Source organism: Lissotriton helveticus, chromosome 3_1, assembly GCF_964261635.1.
Source record: "Lissotriton helveticus chromosome 3_1, aLisHel1.1, whole genome shotgun sequence".
Taxonomy (NCBI): domain Eukaryota; kingdom Metazoa; phylum Chordata; class Amphibia; order Caudata; family Salamandridae; genus Lissotriton; species Lissotriton helveticus.
In genome coordinates this window covers 995,138,990-995,161,012 of record NC_136061.1, presented here as the reverse complement: position 1 = coordinate 995,161,012, position 22,023 = coordinate 995,138,990, and the positions used below count along the sequence as shown (strand labels likewise).

Here is a 22,023-nt window from a genome sequence, read left to right as displayed (position 1 = left end):
GGGCGCTTCGGCGACCGAGCGTGGTGCGAAGGCCTTCGGTGCCACCTTCGGCGGCAACGTAAACAGGATTGGCGTCGAAGACTTCGGCGTTGCAGCAGCCGGCTTCGGCGTGAAAGCATCCTTTGGAGCGGCCGCGGAAGCCTTGTTCTTGATGCGTTGTAGAGAGTCCGAGACCTGCTTCGTAAAGGAAGCGGATGGTTTCGTCGACCCGACAGACGTCTTCGGTCCACCTGCGAGTGAAGACTCGAGCGTCGATGCCTTTTTCTTATCCGGCCGAGGCACAGGATCAGCCCTCTTCGGCACACTGTGCCCTCCTTCCGTGCCGACGGCCTTCGGCGTCGACGTTGTCTTGTCGGTGGACTTGAGTACTGGGTGCGGGGCCCCACTCTTCGGTTCGACGCTTTTGGACGATTTTGGCTCGACGCTCCTGACCGACTTTGACTCGGCGCCCTTGACCGACTTCGGCTCGGCGTCCTTGATCGACTTCCCCGTGTCGACGGCCTTCTTCGGTTTCGGCTGCCCCGACGTGTCTGAAGACGAGGAGGCGGCCGAAGGGACAGGCGTCTTCTGTGTCGACGTCGTCTCCACTAGTTTCGTTTTTGTCGACACCGAAGGTTTCGGTTTCGTTTTGACCAAGGTAGGCTCTGTATAAGTGTCCGTAGCCGGGCCCGTAGGCGAGGCCGTGGATTCGGGTGGAAGGTCTTGGGTAAGGCCGTGTGGCGATCCCTCGACCTGAGCCGTAGTTATTGTTCGCTCGGGGCTTAGCTCTTCACATGAGCTATCTTCCGCGGCCCCGTAGGCCTCATTGTCGTCTCCTACCTCGTCGACGACTTCTTCCTCGACCACATCGACGTCTGCGTCGTATTCGTAGTCGATCTCCTCCGCCGGAGGGGAAATCTGCATATGAACTTCCTGTTTGTCTGCTTCTTCTCTGTCGAAGATGTCCACCGGTGCCGGGGCCGACTGCCGGGCCTCCTGGTGCGCCACGCGCCGAAGTCGAATCGTCTTCTTCGATCGAAACCTGGAACAAGCCATACAGTTGGCTTCATCGTGGTCCGGCGATAGGCACTTGTTGCACACCGGGTGGACGTCGATGTGTGGGTACTTAGATCCGCACACGGGACATTTCTTGAACGGACTCCGTTCCATGATGTGTTGTCGAAAGTCTTGCTGTGTCGACTGGGCCTCGAGCACCGAAGAGCCACGCGACTCCTCTGGACGTCCGACTCGGGAACTGAGCCGGAACAGGGCCGGGCACCGAACGCAAACAATACCGACGGTTTAGGAAAGGCCTTCGGGCCTTAAGAAAAGTCTATATCGATTCCGAACTGGAGATGTCGAATATACATCCGAACCCAATGGCGGAAAAAAACAATCTGGGGATTGAGTCGATGCCCATGCGCACTGTAGTCCAGGGGAGGAGCCACCTATCTCGTGATACTTCGAAGACTCTTCCAGGACATTAATGTGCAATCATCCGGACCCAACACTAGGCGGCGATCTATGCTATAGATATGAATTCAGCAGCCCACATGCCTCGAACCGGCGGGTAGGGAGGCCTGGAGCCAGCGCCCACCGCGGAAGGAGGACAGGGCCTCGGAGAGAAACTGAAAGACCTATCCGCCGTTGAGCCACGCCCAAAGGGCCTCAGTGAAAGGCGATTCCGCAGGCGATACCAGCAGCTCCTTGCCTCAGAGGTAGGGGGGATGCTGGGACGACACCGACCTTGACAAGCGCGCAGACAGTAACTTCATCCGGCGCTTCCGCCATGATTTAGGCTTGAGGTGCTGGCAGGCGTCGCAACTCTCCGAGTCGTGGTGCTCACCCAGGCACCACATGCAAATCGCGTGAGGATCCGTCGCCGACATGGGACGTGCACAGGAGTTACACGTCTTGAAGCCCGAAGGCATTCGCACACTGTTCCACGTAACGCCAAAGCGTGAAAAAGAAGAGAAGGCCTGAAAACAGGCCAGGAGAGAATCCGGATCCGCGTTGCACGCGGAAAGAAAAACAAGCATTTGCAATTCAATAGGTCTCACATTAGTTAAAGTTGGAGCTGTTGGCATTGAAAATGAGTATGTTCTTTAGTGTTTCTTTTGTATGTGCAATAATAAATAGACTCCTTATAAGCAAAGCAACATACTAATAATTTACAGAAATGCAAAAAGTTAGAGGAGGTTATGCAGAAACGTGAAGCGCCTTTTAGAATGAAATCCACTCACTCGGCAACGGCAGGACTCTGCTGATGGCTGCCCAGCCACATGAGTGTTGTGAAAAGCTGAAACCAGTGTCATGTTCGCATTCCCCTAAATGTGTCCTAAAAAGTAGCGTTGAATGTTTTCTGTTGATGTGCAGCGACCCCTTAAAGAGCTGATGTCCAAACAGGAGCAGAGCTCTTCCGAGAATGGGGATAGCTGACAGCTAGTGCATGTCCGAAAAAGAGAGAGTGAAAGAAGATTTGTGGAAAAATGGAAGACAGAGTGTTAAAGATATCACAGGAAAAAATATTAGAAAATGAATGAGAGAAAGAAATGACAGGAGGCAGTGGAAGTATGAAGGAGAGAGAAATAGTCAGGAGTGAAGAATACAGAAAGGAGTAAATGTGAGATGCACAGGGATACTGTGGCAAGAGTGCAGAAAAGCTGATGAGTTTGACAAATGTAGTGAAGGGTAATTCATAGAAATTTGCATGTTACAGAATAAAGCCCTGAGTATCCTGTTTAAAGGTAACGCCTTTCAAATAGTGACTTTTATATGAACTGTAGGCGACGTAGGTTGGTTGAACTGTTAAAAGCTTTATTTATCTTCTGGCCTAGAGATAATGTTACCTATTTTGCTAAGCTGGTAACGGTGTGCCCAACTCACTGTACTCTTCCTTTAAGAAAATAAAGTCATCAGCTGCTGTTGTCTTTTTAACAAAAAAATGCCGAGCCCAATTAAAAACAAATGTTAGTTTAGACATGCTACTTAAGCATGTTCAAACGCAGCTCTTTCGTTTGGGGGAAAAAAGACACCTGCCAGAAATAGGTGACAAAAAAAGTATTCAGGGCCTCGCCACCCATCTTTGGCCAAAGTTGGCTGTGGCAGCTCCGATGGCTAATGCCCAAGCAACAGAGATGTATGCGATTTCACTGGTCCACACATTGATGCACCTTTAATGTTATTAGGTCGATAACAAGAGTACCATTTAGTTGGGGGGCGGGGTAATCAGAATTAATTAGTGAGTCGCTACTCAGCCACAGGAGGAAGTGAACAGTTGCTGCCGAATAACAATTGTTATTCCATTTGCTGCAGGCGGAGTTTACCCCCAGAGCCTCGAATAGTTCCCGCAGTTGCCTTGAGCAGGGTACAATCTATAAATTAGAATACGGTACTCGCTCCGGCTGTTTTGAGGCTGTGCAGAAGGCCACAGTGCAGGGTTTATTGGAGTTGGTTATGCTGTTGTTCTATGCTTTAAATAACATATGAACCAGTAGGATGGAGGCTCGTGCACACGGTCTCCGTCTTGTTCCATAAAGGGAGGTGTAGGCCAGTGTTGAGCAGTCAGCTGCGTGAGGCACGCTGGAATGAGTGTGAGAAGTTGGCCTGGTATATGATGTCCACAGTTCTGTGGGCACCCGGTATCAGTCCAAACAATCCCTTATGGTGGTGGTTGTAAGTCAACCTTATAGACAAGCTATCCTAGGGGTAGCATGGACTAAGCAGCCTTAAAGGTGTGGGAGAGGTGTGGCGCCGCGGCCAGGGCGACTGACGCTGGAATCTGGGGACCACGGTTCGATCCCCGGCTCCGGCGGCAGGTTAGCCCAGCACCATGTGACTCTGGGCAATAGCTTGCTTAATCTTCCCGACGGCCCCCCAGCGCCTAGAGACCCTTACGGGTGATTGTGCGCTTTACAAATGTGGACTTTACTTTAAAGGCTTAACTCCAAACGACATGTGAAACCAGCTGTTTTACCATATACAATCCTGTAATATCATATGAAAGGACACCACACAAGTTATATATTATCAAAATATATGTATTTATTCTTAGAATAATCCCCACTACTCTTTATGAGCAATGAAGCACAAGCGTTTAAATAAAAGCACAGTTAAACATAGACAAGTTGCACGTTTTTGGATGAGGCCGGTGGCCACTCAAACCATATATCAAAAAAGTGGTATAACAATCACTAATCGATCGGGGGGTAAGGCCTAGGGCCTTGGGAATCGCTTGGACTACAGTGGACTAACAGCAGTTAGGACGGGAGTAGCCCGCGGGATTCGGGAGCAGTGCGGGAAGCACGGCTTTCACCAATGTAAAGTCAATGGTGCGTAAAAGTTACAATGTTATTGCAAAAGGAGTCTTCCGACTGGACTAGGACTACCAAACTTTAGACTTAGGCACTAGAGGTGTGTACCAGTGTGGGAACACCGGCGCTAGTAAGTTACCTCACCCACAGGCCGCGGGTGCACAGGTGCCAACCTGTGTCGGGTTTCGTCACGCAGTTCGATGGTGCCTGAGGATGAAGATGCTGCAGGCGTCCAGAAGAGAAGTGTCCGGTGCGATCCAAGGGTGGATCGAAGTCGAAGAGTACCTGAAAGCAGAGGGGACAGAGTCTGGGTCACTAGCCAGTGACCAGGAAGGAACCAGGAAGGAACCACGCAATGTCGGGCGCAGTCAGGTCGTTGTCGGGTGCCTTGTCTCCGCTGCCACGTGGACTCTGGGGGCACCGAGGATGTCCTGGAGTGAATCACGAGCTGTCCCACGAAGGCTCTCGCTGTTGGCGGTGTCGGCTTCACGATCGGAGTCAACAAACCTTGGCAAGGGCAACCCACGCAGGATTCGAAGAAGGCTTAACACTCGGACCAGCAAGGTCTGAGCGGGTGCTCCTTTTTAGGGGAGCGAGTGTCAATCTGGAGCAACCAGATCAGCTGTTCAAAGTTAAAGGTTCGTCGGTTCAGGGGTCACTAGCCAATGGGCAAGTGACCGGACCAACGCGTCGAGCAGGAAATTGCAGAAGGGCCCCATGCAGCACTCGTCGAGTGTAGAGGGGTGAGCTTCGGTGCAAAAGCTGCTCGGGGCTGGAGCTTCTCACGCTCCAATGCACAGCTTCGAGGGAGCCTCGGATGCTGCACGGTCAGCTCTTCATGGTTACTTCAAGATGGCCGCTCCCACGCTTCAGGTCGCCTCCACGGGTCCCAGCTCTGCATGGACTGTGGATCGGGCTGTTGGAAGTCGGGATAGCTGGCTCTTGTCGATCTCTGTCACTCGAGTTCCTGCGGGAACTCCAACAAAGCAAACATCGAGGTGCTGGATGGTGCCTGTTTGCACAGGGTGGTCACTCCTTGACCACAAGGGAGATTCTTCAGTCTTCTACGTCAAGTAGGATGTCGAAGGGTCCAGAGTTTCGTTTCATAAGTTTCAGTCAGGATAATCTGATGTGCATTGGCACTGCTCCCACCTATATTCCAAATCTGGGGGCTGGATTATCTGCTAGGTCCCTCCTATGGGTGGGACCCAGGATGGGGGCGGTTGCACCCCTTTCCTTTGTCCAGTTTGCCGCCAGGACTGGGGCTGGATGGCCCCAGAACCTGTTTGACTGGAATCTGCCCAGGGACACCTTGTGTGCACCAGACAGTGCCTAGTTTCATTCAACCCTCCCTGCTACAATCCACTATCTCCTGTCTGGGGTGGTGTGACACCTCCCTGTGACAGGAGATCCTTTGATCAAGCCTCCTCTGTCGAGTATCGGTCAGCAGCAGGAGGCCAGACTCGTGTCTGTGGCAGCAGCATCCATTTTGTGATGCTGGGGCTCTGGTTAGGATTAACCGCATTTGCAGTAAGTAACATGTCTTCCCCTCCTGGAGGGGTGGGACGCTGCCCCCATCGTCCGAATCGTCGAGGGGGTAGCATTCCACGTTGTATGACACCAAACACAACATGTTTTGATAAAGCCAAACCGGAGTTGCAATAACCGTAAGGATTATAATGCACTTAAGAGTATATGGTATGGCAGTATCACTGGAACAGCTATAGGGAAATGGTCCCGCAAGCTGCAGACAGGCTCAGCTCATGCCAGAGCACTATCTCACATAAAACCAAGCACTCTGCCTCCAGGATTGTTAAGGCCTGCTATAGGAGTGGCTGATAGGTATATATGTGTCCAGATATAGGTTTAGACATAGGTATACTATATCTAAGCAAGGGGTGATTACACCACCTTGCCCCAGCTGAGGGATCAGCCAGTTGTGTCGATTTAAGTACCAGCCAGGGGTGGCAAAAGATATGCTGCAGCCCCTGGTAGGCCTTGGATGCACCTATGCCCTTGGCACCTATAGTGCACTGTATAGGGGCTGACAAGGTGTCCAGTACCAATTTGGTTATGTACCTATAGTACATGTCTGTGAATTTAGAGAGAGAACAGCAGGCTGGGGGTCTGATTAGCAGGCCCACATCCTCATTAAGTCGAAAACCAGTGAAGCAAAAAGCAAAAATTGGGGTGACCATAGGATAGCAGACCCTACTCTCCTACAACGAGTAAGTCCAAACTTGTAACTGAAGTGAAACTGCAAGTCCCAGCATGCTTAAAGCTGCTTTGTGAGATAAAACACCCTGGCTCCCTGACACTACTTTGTGTCCTGCCTCAAAGTACAGACTTCTTTGCGCTGGACCCTGCAACTAGATTGCAGAGTGGCACCTTAGTGGACTTTGAGTGGCTGGCGGCATGTCCTACACATGCAGTGTTGATGCAGTTAAAAGCAGTGGGAGGGGTGCTTATGAGGTATCTGTGTACTACCCGGGCCTCGCTACCGGGCTCTGCCACGCTTACAGAGTGCTGGCTATGCTGCCTCCGGGGCAGGCTGCTCCATCTCCCACTGCAGACACTGATGCCCGTCGTCAATACTGTTCATGTGCCCCATTGCGCGCATGCGTATCAGCATGCCACTTTCTTTCAATTCTCTCTGACTTCAGCAAGGCGTTCTACAGGGTGCAGCTGCCAATAATGTCAGATATTTAAGTAAAAGGGCAAGAGCTGAATGGATGCACTTTTAAAAACAAATAACTAATGCATGTATTAATAAATCAACTGGAATCAGTGTCGTTTTATTAATAGGAGACGTTTGATACCAAACATCTCTAGTTTCAGTGAGGTCATCATGTAGCTGGTGAGCTTGTAAACACCAGCTTCCAACACAAGTTCTAAGAATGGCTTCCCGGTTCACTTGTAATACCTAAAAATCAACTTCGATATGACGGGGCATATCAGTTCATGCAGATATGTCCACACATGTGGTATAGTCCACAGTGCCTTCGGGTTGCAAGGTCTGCTGTAGGGGTGACTTACCTATACTGCATGCAGTGTCTGCAGGCATGGCATACAGGAAGCGTGCTATCATTTTTCTCTGCACCATGGCATGCAGCTTGCAATGGCAGTTTGCATGATTGTGCTGAGGGGTCCCTTATGGTGGCATAATACATGTTGCAGACCTTATGGGCCCTCTATAGTCTCCTTACCCTAGGGACCTGTGGTACCATTTAGTAGGAACTCAAAGGGGATGCTAAAGGTATTGCCGACTGGGGGAACAAATGTACAGTTTTAGGTAAAGAGATCTGGCACTGGGGACCTGGATAGCAGGAAGCAAAGGACACACTGATGATGGACGGAATGCAGAGCAATTCGAACATGCTCCCATGCCACCCCAGTTCGTGCTGGACTGTTCCCATGAGGACAGGGTCAAGACTACATGCATATGGCTGGGTCTGAACTTGGGTGACGAAGGGAGCTAAAGAACGATGATGGATTAAACACTGATCTGTGATTGGGGGCGAGTGTCTGAAAAGATTCTGCGCTCCATCCATTCTCTCCTTGTGTTTGACCTGGATAGCAGGAACCCAGTGCACTTCTGCCAAAATTGCATCAGTTACTAGGCAAAACGTTGGGGTGACCATGTCAAAAAGGGACACTTTTCTCCAGGTAGCTCTTCAATTTCCCACTCAAGCTGAAGAGATTCAAAATTGTCCAAATAGACCGTTTTAGCCCATAATTTTGGAAAATCTAAGTGAGCCTAAACCTCCACCTCAACTGTGCTTTAAATTGCGCTATATGCACCCAGATAAATAATTAAACACTTGCTGTACCATGGATGATCTTCAATCCATTCTTATTAGAAGCCTTTGTTAGAATACTTTGTGAGACAACAGGACAAAGATCTCCCTACTATGGCCAACTGTTCCTTATGGCACCTGTGAGGGAATAGAAAACACTGGATCATGTGCAACCTGTCATTCAAAACAGCCACATGAAATTGTGATGTACATATTTTATTTTCAAATAAAACTATCTATCTAACCTTGATTCTAGAATGTTAAAGAAGGATGAGAAAAGAGATGTTGGACATCAACAACAATTTTGGCAGGATAGCGATTTATACGTGGTTTATTCAGCTTCTGACAGACGAAGGTTCTAGTTTTGTCTTTTGTTTCAGACCTTTTAATAAGACAATTCAAAAACACCTCTTATAAAAGTGGTGGGGAATTACCACCCCAAAGTATGAGACTTTATTCACATTTTGCAAGGTGCTTTAAGCAAGGAAGATTAGCTATACTTTATAGCTCTGGTATCTATCTCTACCAAGGCCACCTTTTCACGAGTTTGCATTCCAAGAGTATGCTAAAAGAATACCGTATCCTCTTTTTAGTAGCACTAAGTCAGAAAATTAGCAGTCATAATACTCCCAATTTTTCGTTCTACGAAAAAGGTGAGTTGAGCTCAACTCCATCTTAGATTACTATGGCCTAAAATACCACGAAGTCAGAAAATTAGCAGTCAAAAAACTCCCAAATTTTCCTTGTACGAAAAAGGCGAGTTGTGTTCAACTCTATCTCAGAATACAATGGCCTAAACCAGTGTTTCTCAAACTGTGAGCCGCAAGCCAATTGTTGGTGGGTCGCCAAACTCCAGGCATTAGATGTCTTTAAATTCTGTAGTTATCATGTCATATGGCTGCGCTTCAAAGACAGAGGTCAAATGTAAGGCTATGTCTTCTGCAGCCTATATTCTAAGATGGAGACTGATGTTTACAAACTTCTCTCACTTTGCAGTCGGAGAAAGTAAAATAAAGTGAATTATGTGACAATCCTGCTGGGGTACATGAAGTGTGAAAGGAAACTTGGAGGATTTAATTTTTTCCTAACAATAAAATGTCAATTTCTGTTAATGTAAACATTCAGCAGTTAGGAAAGTAAGCACATTTTGTTAATTCTAAAGTGTGATGTAAACATAAGAATTTATTAGGCTCAGAACAAATCAAGACACTTTTCTTGGTGATGCGCAAATAATAACTATTCACTGAAACCTGAATTCCATACATTATTACTTGTGTGCGATATAAGTTTATCTATAAAGCTATATGTCTGTGCAAATTGTGTGACCATTTTAATGGAAAATGTGTTGTCTTTACATGACAATGTGCTATCACATGATGCTTTAATACATTAAAGAAGCGCAGCATCATATTCATTAAAGCTAGATGGAGCACAAAAGTTGGTCATACTAAAAAGTCAGTTGTGGGAAGCACTGACCTAAACTAATTCCTCCATCCTGCAGAAGTTCAAGATGCTGATTTTGGTTTGGTGTTCATAGGACATAGATTTATTTATTTATTTATTTATTTATTATAAGTTTTGTATAGCGCTAGCTGAACCCGGGGGTATCAGAGCGCTTCACATCAGGTAAAACAAAGTGCCTTGATGGCGAAGAAAGTTTGATAGCTGTACAGTTCAAGAGGATAACAAAACAACAAGAACATACAGATCATAATGACTACAAGAGTTCGTGGAACTATGAGCATCCCCTTACAGTTCAGGTGTCCTCCAGGAAGAGGGCTTTGAGTAAAGTCTTGAATGTAGGGAAGTGGGATGTCATTCTGATGTGGGAAGGGATGGCGTTCCATATCCTGGGAGCATTACCTGCAAAGCATTTGCTTAGAGTTTTGCGTTTTCGTGCTTTCAACGGGATGAGAAGAAGCGTGTTGGAGCATCTGAGGGTCCTGGATTGGCCAGCCCTTTTGAGTTTCGCAGCCAGGTATTCTGGTTTGCCTGTGTGGAGGGCTTTGTGTGTAAGGCATGCTGTTCGAAAGTTTGCTCGTTGTTCAATAGGGAGCCATTTCAGATCCTTGAGCGCCGGGGAGATGTGGTCGAATTTCTTGGTTCCTGTGACCATTCTACCTGCGGCATTGAGGGTGGTTTTCAGGGGGCCAAGGTGTGATTTGGCTGAGCCGGTCAGGGTTGCGATTCCATAGTCAATTCTGGAGAGCACCAGACCTTGAGTGGCCTGTTGGAGGTCCTTGGGAGGCAGGAAAGGTTTTATTTTGTAGAGAAGTTTCAGATTGAGGAAAGCGCTTTTGGCGGAGTTAGCAATGTGTTTTTTCAAGTTTAGTTTGGGGTCTAAGGTGATTCCTAGGGATTTGACCGAGTCTTTTGGCTTGAGGGTGACATTGATGGCGTCGATGTCTTTGAGCCATTCTTCAATTTGTGGGTTTTCGTCTCTGTTGGAGATGAGAACAACTTCCGTTTTTTCTTGATTGAGCTTCAAGTGATTTTGTGTGAGCCATTGTTGAACGACTTTGAGCGTGTCGTTAAGTTTGAGAATGTCATCCATACATGTGGTTTCCAGATAGAGTTGTGTGTCATCAGCGTAGAGGTGGAAGGGGATGTTTGAGTTCCTGAGTATTGTGGTTAGCGGTTCCATGTAGATATTGAAGAGTTGGGGGGAGAGTACTGACCCTTGAGGGACACCTCTGCTGACGGGCAGGGGGTCGGATTCAAAGTTTTTGATTTTTACTCTTTGGTAGCGATTGTTTAGAAAGGAGGAGAACCAATTCAATACCGTCAGTTCCAGGCCTGCTCTGTCTTGAAGGGCTTTTAGGAGCAGTGTGTGATCAACAGTATCAAAGGCGGCCGAAAGGTCAAGGAGAATGAGAAGGCAGCATTGGTCAGAGTCGAGAGATTTGTGAAGATCGTCTATGACATTGAGGATGGCAGTTTCAGTGCTGCATCCTTTCCTGAAACCAGATTGGTGGGGGTCAAGGAGCTTGATGTTCTCTAAGTGTTGGGTTAGCTGTGGGAGCACACATTTTTCTAGTGTTTTGGATAACAGAGGGAGATTTGACACAGGTCTAAAGTTATTCATATCTTCTGTTTCTAACCCTGGTTTTTTTAGTAGCGGCGTGACTTGGCCGACCTTGAGGCAATCTGGGATGGTTCCTGAGCTCAGCGAGCTGTTGATGATTTTGCACCAGATTGGAGCTAGGGTGTGTTTCAGGGCTTTGGTCAAGTTTATAGGAAGCTGGTCCAGGGAGTGGGATGATGGTTTGGCGTTGGAGATCAGGTTGATGATCTCTGTTTCTTGAATCGGCGTGAAGACGGACCATTGAGTGGGTGGGATCGATAAGGTGGAGTCAGTCATTATTGGGGTGATGTTCTCCTTGGGAAGAGAAGGGGCAGTGCTGAGAGAAAGGTCGATCTTGATGATTTTTTCGTTAAAACAGTTGGCGAAGTTGTCGCATTGTTTTTTGGAGGCCACTGAGACGGATTTGCTAGGTTCGGATGTTTGACTTCTGATGATGTTGAAGAGCTCTTTAGGGCGTTTTTTTGCGTTGTCTAGAGCGGAGCAGAAGAAGGAAGATTTTTTTTCCTTGATGAGTTTGTTGTATGTTCTGCGTGCTGTCTTGAGTTGTTCGCGGTGCAGGGAGGATGGATTGGACCTCCATATTCTTTCAAGGGATCTGAGAAGTCTTCTTTCATCGTTGATGTCCGTGGTGAACCACGATCTCGATGGAATGTTTCTGGGTTTTTTTAATTTCAAGGGGGCCAGGCGGTCAAGGGTGGTCGTCGTGTTGGAGTGGTAGAGAGAGGTGAGGTCAGTGGTTGAGAGGTGCTCCGATGAGTTTGGGAGGAGAGTGTTTAGTTCGTCTTCTAGGATGGCCTGAGGGACTTTGGCAATATTCCTTGACCATTTAGGGGGAGCTTGTGTTATGATTCGAGTTGGCGCTGGTTGATTAATGTGAAAAAGAATTAAATGGTGGTCTGACCAGTCTACTGGAATGGTGTAGTCGATGGTGATTGTGTGGTTGTCCGCAATGATTGCGTCAAGTGTCGCTCCTCTGTAGTGTGTTTCTTCAGCGCAGTGTTGTGTCAGATCATTTTCGAGCAGAAGGTTGTTGAGGGATTGTATGAGTGAGTTGTTAGTATCGTTCCATCTGATGTTGAAATCACCCAGGATTATGTTATTAGCGTTGTTGAGCGCACATTGGGTGATTAGATCTGATAGATGCGTTTCGAATTCCTTTGAATTGCCTGGTGGGTGATAGAGGAGATGGCAGAGTGTAGCATTCTTTGCACAGGATTTGATATTGATAGAGAGGCATTCGAAGGAGCTGTATAGGTAGGGTGCGTTTTCCGTGATGTCTAGGTTAGTCTTGTGAATGATGGCAACACCTCCACCTCTCTGCTTATGGCGGTCTTTGCGCGTGATAGAAAATCCTGGTGGAACAAGCAGGTCCATGATGGGGGCTGACATGGAGTTGAGCCAGGTTTCTGTGATGAAGGCAACATCAATATCATGTGAGAGTATAGCTTCTGCTAATTCTGTTGCGTGTTTTGAGCAGATCTGCTGTTGATGAGCATGCATCTGATGCGAGGTTGTTTAATGGGGAGCGCCAAGTTGGATTGGGCTCTGGTCAGGGAGGTTAGCTGTGAGGGGGGTCTGGGGAGTCTCGAGGGAGGATGTTCCCTGCCTATTCCTATGATAACTGGGATAGAGGATTTGGGTGAAGAGAATAGCCTGGGGACCCGTGTGAGGGAGGGAGGGGTCCTACTCTGTGGAAGCTGAGGGGCGCTCGAGTTAGGGGTCGTGAGGTGAGCGAAAGAAGAGGGGAGAGTAGTCACTATAAGACGACTATATATATATATATATATATATATATATATATATATATATATATATATATATATATATATATATATATATATATATATATATATACTTTAATAGCGTTACCTTTCTTCTACATTCCTGTCCTGCAAAAACACAGCGTTTCTTAGTTTTATAGTGGTGAATCTACTGTGTCAGTGAGGGATCCTGTCTTTAGTTTAAAGGTTGCACACCTCGTCTTTACAAAATAATAGCCACCGTGATGTCCATTCAGGCACAGGCAGGATTTAACTGCGCCCGTACCTTGATGACTGCCACCTCTATTGACAGTGTTTGGGTAAGAAAGGATCCGGACTGGCCCGGACGCTAAAGGGCCTATAGAGCATTGGCCTTCCAATCAAATACCCCAAATGCAGGATGTGATGCAGGGAAATAGCGCTAGCAGTCTACTGACTGAAAACTGGCTGCCCGATGAACTGCAGCACCGGCATATTGTCACAGGTGGATTCATTGTGGTTTCTGCAGTACATAGGCCCATAAAGAAAACCCCAAGAGAGAATAGAATAGGTCCAATCAACAAAAATGGTACCATTCATCAGGAAAGGAGAACTGGGAAAACCAGGGCATGCTCAATATTCCAGGGGAAATGTATGGCCCAGAGGTTGGAAACAAAGACCATATTCAAGGGTCTAGATTTCCTGTCATGTATATAATTTTAGTCCATCTAGCATTTAAGGGCTTTGCAATGGCCATTATTTATGATATCAACATTCTTCCTTTACGTTCCCGCCTTGTAGGTGCTCTTGACTTGGCATATGCAAGACACTGGCTTGTCTTCTAACCAGGTTCCCCCTTGTCTTTGATATTAGCTCAAATGCTGTGTACCCAACACAGGTATGTCTGTTGCTCTGTGTACTTGATCTTGGCCTGTCCGCTGTTGTGTTCTTTGTTTGCTGCTAGCTACATGTATTCTGCAACACCATGTCAGCAGATTCTCGCTTCGACAGCACTTGATTAGTTAATTTAGGAAATATGGTGCATCATCTAGCAAATCTTCAGTTGTCTGTAGAAGCAGAATATGTTACCTCATTGGGCTTGTAGTAAAAAAAAAAAAGTCTTGTCTCATACAAATCTGCAGTTTTTATTAGCAAGAAGTTTTAATTTTGTCCTTTGCCCTATACTAATGCAAGATTATTTTCTTGTCCCTTTGGCATAAACATCTCTATCCCATTTCTGTGCTCCGGGAGCTCTGGATGTCACTGACCCAACCACATTAGAGCGCTTAGATTCAGTTAAAAGTTTACTATCTTTAGAAGCCATGTTAGGAGTGCTTGGCAGAGAAGAGGCAAATCAGGGGATTGTCAACCAACTGCCAGCAATGTGCATGTTATGGTTTCGGACACCGTATGCTCAATTCACAAAAACAAAGTTGTAAAACTGCACCCTAAGGCCTAAGAACGTGCCTGTATAAAGTCGTATTATTTTCTTAACTTCACATAATTTTTCTAGTTTATACCTGGAAAATTCAGTCACTGCTGTCAAGATGTAATTCTGGAAAATACTTGTGAATTCCTTTCTCCTCTTTGAATTAAGAATTTCACTACTCCACTAACCTATGAATTTTCCATTTATCCATTGAGAAATAGTAGGACGTGTGCAATGGCAACATTTTATTTTCTTTCCCAGTGGAAGAAAAATTGAACATTTTCTCCAACACCTCAAGAATGCTGTTGGTGCCCATCTAATTGTGGAAATACATTTACTCCTGCCTATCACAGTAAAAGATCTCCATTACCCAGATGGGAAGGGATCAAAAAGAAATTTGAGAATATCTACATACTCTTGAGCATTTGGATGTTCTCAAACTTTCCAAAGAAACGAAGCCCAGGAACATGCGTTTGCACCCCCTTGAGAAAAATGTGCTTATTTGCAATATTACACATTTGTGGGGTTATATCAGGCATGAGTAAAAAGGTTTATGACAGAAGGGTCACTTTCTGTGGCTACCCGTAAATTCATCTATTTGTCAAGGTGAGTTAGTCTGGCTGAATTCGAGATGGTCCCTTTAGAGCCTTTTAATACTCCGGGGGGGGGCATATAAAAATGAGGTAATAAATCTGCAGCTAGACCAAAAGAAATCAGACATCAAAAGAAACAAGAACATTATGCAGACATTTTAACAAAGTTGAAATCTGCGACTTGCCTGTTTGCAAAACTGTCTCGGGGTCAACTGACGGAAGAAAATTGAATTCCATAGATCTGAAAATATTTATGCAAAAGATATTTCAACGAACATCACTGGTATAGAATTAAGAGTTGTAACATTTCAGATATTTATAACATCATTCATACTTTTAATTTAGAATTTAAAAAAACAAAGTTTGTGGGGTCAACTGATTGAAGAAAATGTAATTCCATAGATCTCAAAATGAATAAGGAAAAGATATTTCAACGAAAATCACTGGGATAGAATTAAGAGTTGTGACATTTCAGATATTTATAAAATCCTTCATACTTTTAATTTAGAATAAAAAAAAAACAACGTTAGTGCTCCAGTGTTTTGTCAAACTGCACGTGGTCGGAGAATAATCTCATTATAGCATGGAGTTGAAAGCACCAGAAAAGACTGTTACCATAATTACAAATTCTAGCCACAAAGCTGGAGCTATTTTCGGCAGACCTCCACCATTGCAAACGCAAATACCAATTATGGAGTAGGTACAACAGTATTTGCATGGGAATACAAAGATAGAGCACTATTCACAACTACACCAGTGCTAGTGAATTATAATCTAGCGGTGTTGTTAACAGACACCTGGAATTCTAAGAAGAGACAGTAACTAATGGGAATAGATGCCGAAATTCTCTGACAGGGGTTCAATGTTTCAGAAGAAGGGGTGCTCAAGGAAGGCTTGTCACCCACACATCGCTTTTTCAATAAAGACTCTGAGCTGCATACTTCACAAAATGAAAAGTGGAAAACACCCGAAGACAGCATTAAAACACTGAAAAGGAGTGGCTTCCGCGCTATGCAAGATAGTGGAGGGGCCATGAGCTCAAAAGCGACATGGAGCTCAAAGACTTCAGAAAGCCGACTTTCACCTGTGCACATTTACTTAGACATGCATTCAGGCTCCTCTTGACCCACACATCATTTCCATCTGGCAGAAACCTTCTGAGGAGCCTCTTGTGTGCGCCGGTGTCACAGCTGTGAGTTCGGTCATTCAAGAGCGGCCGCCATTTTAGCATTGCGCCCTCGATCTGTCTGATAACTGCTTCTCACTAACACCGCGGTCGGGCCATTACAGTGTTCACAGCATGCCCTTTGGATTCAGCAAAAAAATTTTTTAAATTGAAGCCTGTAGTATTTATGTATTTATTCTGCAATTTCAATGCCACTTTTCATCATGAGGCTCTCCCTGACACCAGATATAATACTGTGAGTCTCCTCTGCTGTATTCTTCCTCCATATTCCTGACAGAATGCTCTGCATTTGTCGCAAAACACTCTGGGAATTTTCCCTTAATGAAGGTCTGGTGCATACCCGGACTCTGAGGATGTTACTCACATTTCTCATTCATTAGTAAAGCTTATAAACTAACTCATTACTGACCTATTACTGATCTGTACGTTTTGAGGTTGCCACACTGGATTCTATTGCCCTTATTTTCCACTTGCAGCATTTCCACCTTGTATCAGCAGGACAAAATCTTTCCAAAAAGTTCTACATCATTCTATACACTAGGTCAAAATGGCAAGTGACCTCTTTACCACTACTAAATCCACCTCTTCTAGTACCAAAACTAAACAGGTGACAAATGATCCTATATCACACATCATGTCCTCTCACAATCCAGTTTTGGGCACTATCCTTGATGAGGTTAGGGGCCTTAAACCGTTCATGTGTGCTACTAATAAAAGGTTTCAGCAATTTGAAGACCGCTTAATTATTATGGAGGGCAAAATGGCTGACACGACAGACGTGTTAGTAATCTTCAAGATGTGGCAAACAAAATCGCTTTTCATGAACAAGAAATCCAAAAGCTCAAACTGCATACAAGTAATAACCTTCACTTATATGGATTGCCAGAAGCCACAGAGGGTCCTGACCGTCTAGGATTCCTGAAGAAACTTCTCGCAGATCTTCTTTGCATTCTGAATACTCCTCCTCTTAACATTTAATGAGCTCAAAGTTTTGGTCATCCTCATCCTTACTCTTCCAAACCCAGAGGAATCATTAAGCTATTTCTGGAATTCACACACCTTTTAAGTGTCTTGAAAGCCGCCAAAGAAAATTGTCGCCTCATATGGTCCGACCACAACATGGTCATCAGATACCTCCTGTATATTGAGACCAGGCGTAATGAAGATGATACATGTCCATACTGCGATCGATTGGTAGGTGGCCAGCAGGACCCAGTATTTGGGCCGCACTTTAATGGCCTCCAAGTAAAACAGCGCCTCCTCTTGGAGTTTCATTTAATGGTGACCATTCCAGCGGAACATGAATTTGCAGAGCAGCTGTAGCTTCCGACACAGCAGTTCCGTTGCATCAGCATTTATTGTGAGGGCAGCGTTAGTGAAGGCATTCAGGTCGGTGGATGACGCTCTTATCAGCCTGTCTGTGCGATGTGATTGGGTTAGAGACATGAGTCCTGATGGGATAACCCCAGGCATAGAGCAATTCATTGTGCCATCTTCTGAGAAATTAATAGTCATGTTTAGTTTGGCCATTAAGTCTCTTCCTAGTAGATTGGTTGGGGATGAGGGGTGATCTAGAAGCTGTCCCTTTAATCGGATGCCTCCCACATCTATCTCCAGGGGTTTTGTGAAGGAGACCCTCATAGCCATGCCCAAGAACCCCTGCTTGTCCATAGAGTCTTCAGATAGGGAGACATTCCCTTCCTTTAGACATGACTTTGTTGCCCGTGTCAATTATTAAGCTATAGGGTGTATTATTTACCAACACTGTTAAGGTGGGTTCTTCCTCCAGTGTGTGTGTGTTAGTGTGTGTGTGTTAGTGTGTGTGTGTGTGTGTGTGTTAGTGTGTGTTAGTGTGTGTTAGCCATGTCCTCTGGTTTAAATTACCCTCGCCTTGGCCACAACCGGTCAAATTGGTTCTCTCCTGAATGCAGTCTGCTAGAAAGTCAAAGAACAGGCGTGCAAACATTTCTCGTTCATCTCTCGCAACTAGCTCCGTTGAAGGCAGCCTCGAATTGTTATGTGACCAGCAGTGCCCACACTGGTCGCTAGAGAACTGGGATTCCTTTCCTGCCCCCCTCTAATTGTATAATTGCCAGAACCGGTATGAATCTCCCTGTCACTCGGATGTGTTCACCTGACCCTGTGGGAGTGCATGCTCTCCGCACCGCTGGGGTTTGGTTGACTGAATGCGATGGACGGGGGGGTCGAACTTTGGGGAGCTCTAGCACTAGACTAGGTTGGTGCTGGGATTGCCCAGGCCTGCTGGCCTGTTACATTTTCATGCTTGGACCCAACAGTTTGTTGTTCAGTAGGGAACTCTTTAGCTCCCTCAACTGGTGGGTTGGTGTATCCTAATGTAGGAATAGCCGGCATCGTGGAGAGCACCTCTATACCTGCATATGGCAGGGAATGCGCTCACGCTTTGCTTATCTGTGGGATGGGAATTTTTATCTAGGCCACCTTGAAGATGGCCCACAGCTCCTGTCCTTTTTCTGTCCTGCGTATCTGGTCGGTATGTGTGCCCTCATGTGTGTCAAAGGTTTCCTCCTTTGGCCAGGGAGTCACGACACATGTAACTTAGTGTGTGCATGTCATTCGTGGCAATACTTGTTAAGTGTTTTAGCCTGTATGGAGAACCTGGTTTGCATGTGTTTCAGGGGCGACTCCATGAAAAGCTGGGCACTACTTTTAAGGAATAGATGCACCCTAGTTTTTCTATTTTTTAGGTTCTACTACGGTCATGGGGAAATTATACATGGGGATTGATGAATCTACTTACTATGAACTCAACAGAATGTACAGATGCATCAATACAAACAATTAACAAACACAAATAGCAATGCATATAAAGGGTCCCAACCAGGAAGAAGGTGCAATTGTCAAAACGTCATGAAATCTGGCACAAAAATAGCAGACTTTACTGTAATATGAAATAACAATTGTGAAAATAGCAACACCTCTATATAGCACATTGAAACACTGACGAAAACCGAACACTCAAGACAATATAGTTGCATTAATTTATCAGCACCACAACATCAAATAAACCTTGAATCAATTCTGACACTATAAAAGAAAAACTGACATAAAAAAAATTATGGCTTTGTCAAAAATACCTTAGCCCACTCTTGGGCATGCTATCCTGTGACCAGCGGAAGCCCTGCGCAGTAAATGTGACTAAGTGAGCCCGATAGCCTGTCAATATCGGCTACGGGACAAAGAAAACAACAATTGTTTTGCATAGAAAAGGAATAACTTGATGAATCACAGGCCCCTCTTGGCCAAACACAAGTTACACATGATCTCCCAGATGCAAATATTTCCCTAATGTCCGAATTACACTCGGTTTCACACCCAGGGGGCTTTGAGTACCATCTGTGACACGCCCAGCGCTCCAAGCAAACAACACCTCTCACTTCTTTCAGATACCACCAGTGTTAAGAAACCGGTAGCACAGAGAAAACCCTGTAAATTAAAAAATAAGATTGAGGTGACTGCCTTATATCCCACTCTGGGCCCATGCGCACCATCTGTGTCACGACCAGCGTACGATCGGTGAGGCCTCAAACCTGTAACACACCGGGAGAAAAAGAGTACCATTTGTATCATGCCCATCAGTCCAGGCGATAACCACGTTCAGCCTTCTAGTGGGATGACTATCAAAAAGAGGTGACGTCCACAGGAACGCCTCCAAGGCCGCCTTGCGACTACTCAGTTTGGGCACATAAAATATGTAACAGACGATATTTCTGTCAGTGGCAGGGTGCTCAGATAAAATGTTTGCGCTTTCTTAGGTCTCGCCTACGCAGAGAGACCTCTTGCAATCACTCCGTACTTTCTTGGAAACTCGTGCATGTAATGCACTGTTTCCAATCAGTATGCATGCATGTATAGCGTTTACCTTACGGAAGCGAGCATCGGCGCCATCGGTTTTCAATTATCGCGCTTATCACTGCTCGCTCACGCGACCCCCCTGTGTCTCTTTAGCCAGCAGCTCTTTCCGCTCAGAGGGTCACTTTCTCTACGCGCCATCTCTCTCCTCCCTCAATATCTCTGACCGCCTACCAGCTTCACGATGCATTAACTAACCATGAATGACTATATGCAGAGCACTAGTGCCAGTGCTCAGCACCAACAGTTTTAAAAAGCAGGGGCGGAGACGGGTCGTTATCTCACTTTATATTTTTGCTGTCACACACAGGTTACTTATTTTTTTTAATCTGCAGGAATACCAGCCTTCGTTTCCTTTCAGATAACTTCTAAAGACTCGCTATAGTTCTTTCTAAGTCCCATCATATCAGAACTAAAGTATTTTCAATATGCTATGGAACGAAGCCATAATTGTTACTTATTTATTTTATGCAACCAACAACCATAAACAAAGCCAAGAGTCTTGGCTTGTTGTAGGTATAATGTTACTTGTTGTGATATATATCTAAATGCAATTACTGAAGAAGCAAAATACCAGTCGTGCAAGACACTAAGCTAAACACTATTTTTCAGTTAGTGATTGCTGCCCGTGTCCGTTGCTAAGTTAGGGCCATTGCAGGCAGCTGCCTTATAGCGCAATGTCATGCGACACTTCTATCACCATGGCACGCAGTTTCAGCTGTTGCATGTCAAACACAAATCACAGCAATGGGCACTAAGCTCGCTGAGCTATCCTACCAGCTTCACGATTCACTAACTAACCACGAATGACTAAATGCAGAGCACTAGTGCCGGTGCTGAGCACCAACAGTTTTAAAAAACAGGTGCTTGTTGTAGGTATAAAGTTAGTTGCTGTGATATATATCTAAATGCAATTACTGAAGCAGCAAAATACCAGTCGCGCAACATACTATGCTAAACACTACTTTTCAGTTAGTAACTTCAAAAAGACTCGCTATAGTGTTTTGGCTTCGAATAGAGGTGGGTCAGAGAGACGTGGGTCGGATAGCTCCTATAATCGCATGGCATTTAAGAGACCCCGCCACCAAAAAGGAAATAGTGCAGATTACTGAACAGTATTTTAAAAATAATGTAGAAACTGTGGAGTCCGGTGGTTCCCTGTGGGAAGCATAGAAGACTGTGATCCGGGGAGAGGTGCTATTGTTAATTGCCGAAAGGAGGAGGAGGGGCCGCCAGGAGGTTTACAGAATCGAGACCGAGTTAACTACACTGGAAGGGGAGGAGTCTGGAGATAGTGCCCCGGAGGAGAAACACCGTCTGAGTCTCCTGAGAGATGAGTACAGGAACCTAGCACATGGGAGGGCCAGTGAGCAGCATGCGGACAACCAAAGTAGGGTGTATGAACACGGAGATAGGGCGGGGAAGTTGATCGCGTGGTTGGAGAGGGGAGAGTGGGGGTCCAGATTGGTGCCAGAATTGCAGACGGAGAATTCGGGAAGTATTACGGAACCGCAGCAGACAGCGGAGGAGTTCGCGACTTACCACGGTTCGGTATACACGGCCACGGGTGAATACACTGAGGCGGATAACGAGACCATGCTGCGAGACATACAAATGCCCACACTCTCGGAAAACGATAGGAAGTACCTGGACTCTCCTTTTACTAATGATGAGGTTGCCCAGGCCATCAGAGCGGTGCGTTCCGGGAAGGCCACAGGCCCTAACGGGATCCCTATAGAACTTTATAAATTGAATGCCAATAGACTGGCGCCGTTTCTCCGAGAGATGTTTGAAGAAAGTCGGGAGAAAGGCTGCCTCCCGTATGATCAACGAGTCACCAACATAGTTGTCATATACAAGGATGGTAAGCCCCGGACTCTGTGCTCTTCCTATCGGCCGATCTCCCTGTTAAATGCCGAGCCGAAGATACTGACTAAATTGCTGGCTACGCGGCTGGTCAAGGTGATCACAACCATTGTGCATACGGATCAACCGGGCTTTATGCCCGCCG

At 46.0% G+C, this 22,023-nt stretch overlaps 1 protein-coding gene across 4 annotated transcripts in view; it reads right to left on the bottom strand.

Annotated features, from left to right (window-relative positions):
• SESTD1 (SEC14 and spectrin domain containing 1) overlaps nt 1-22,023 on the bottom strand; it is a 372,853-nt gene that overhangs the window by 199,770 nt on the left and 151,060 nt on the right. For all 4 annotated transcript variants that reach the window (XM_078681488.1, XM_078681487.1, XM_078681489.1 and 1 more), the window contains one exon: nt 15,121-15,176. In XM_078681488.1, the coding sequence (XP_078537614.1) occupies nt 15,121-15,176 (56 nt within the window). The remainder of the gene's footprint in view (nt 1-15,120; nt 15,177-22,023) is intronic.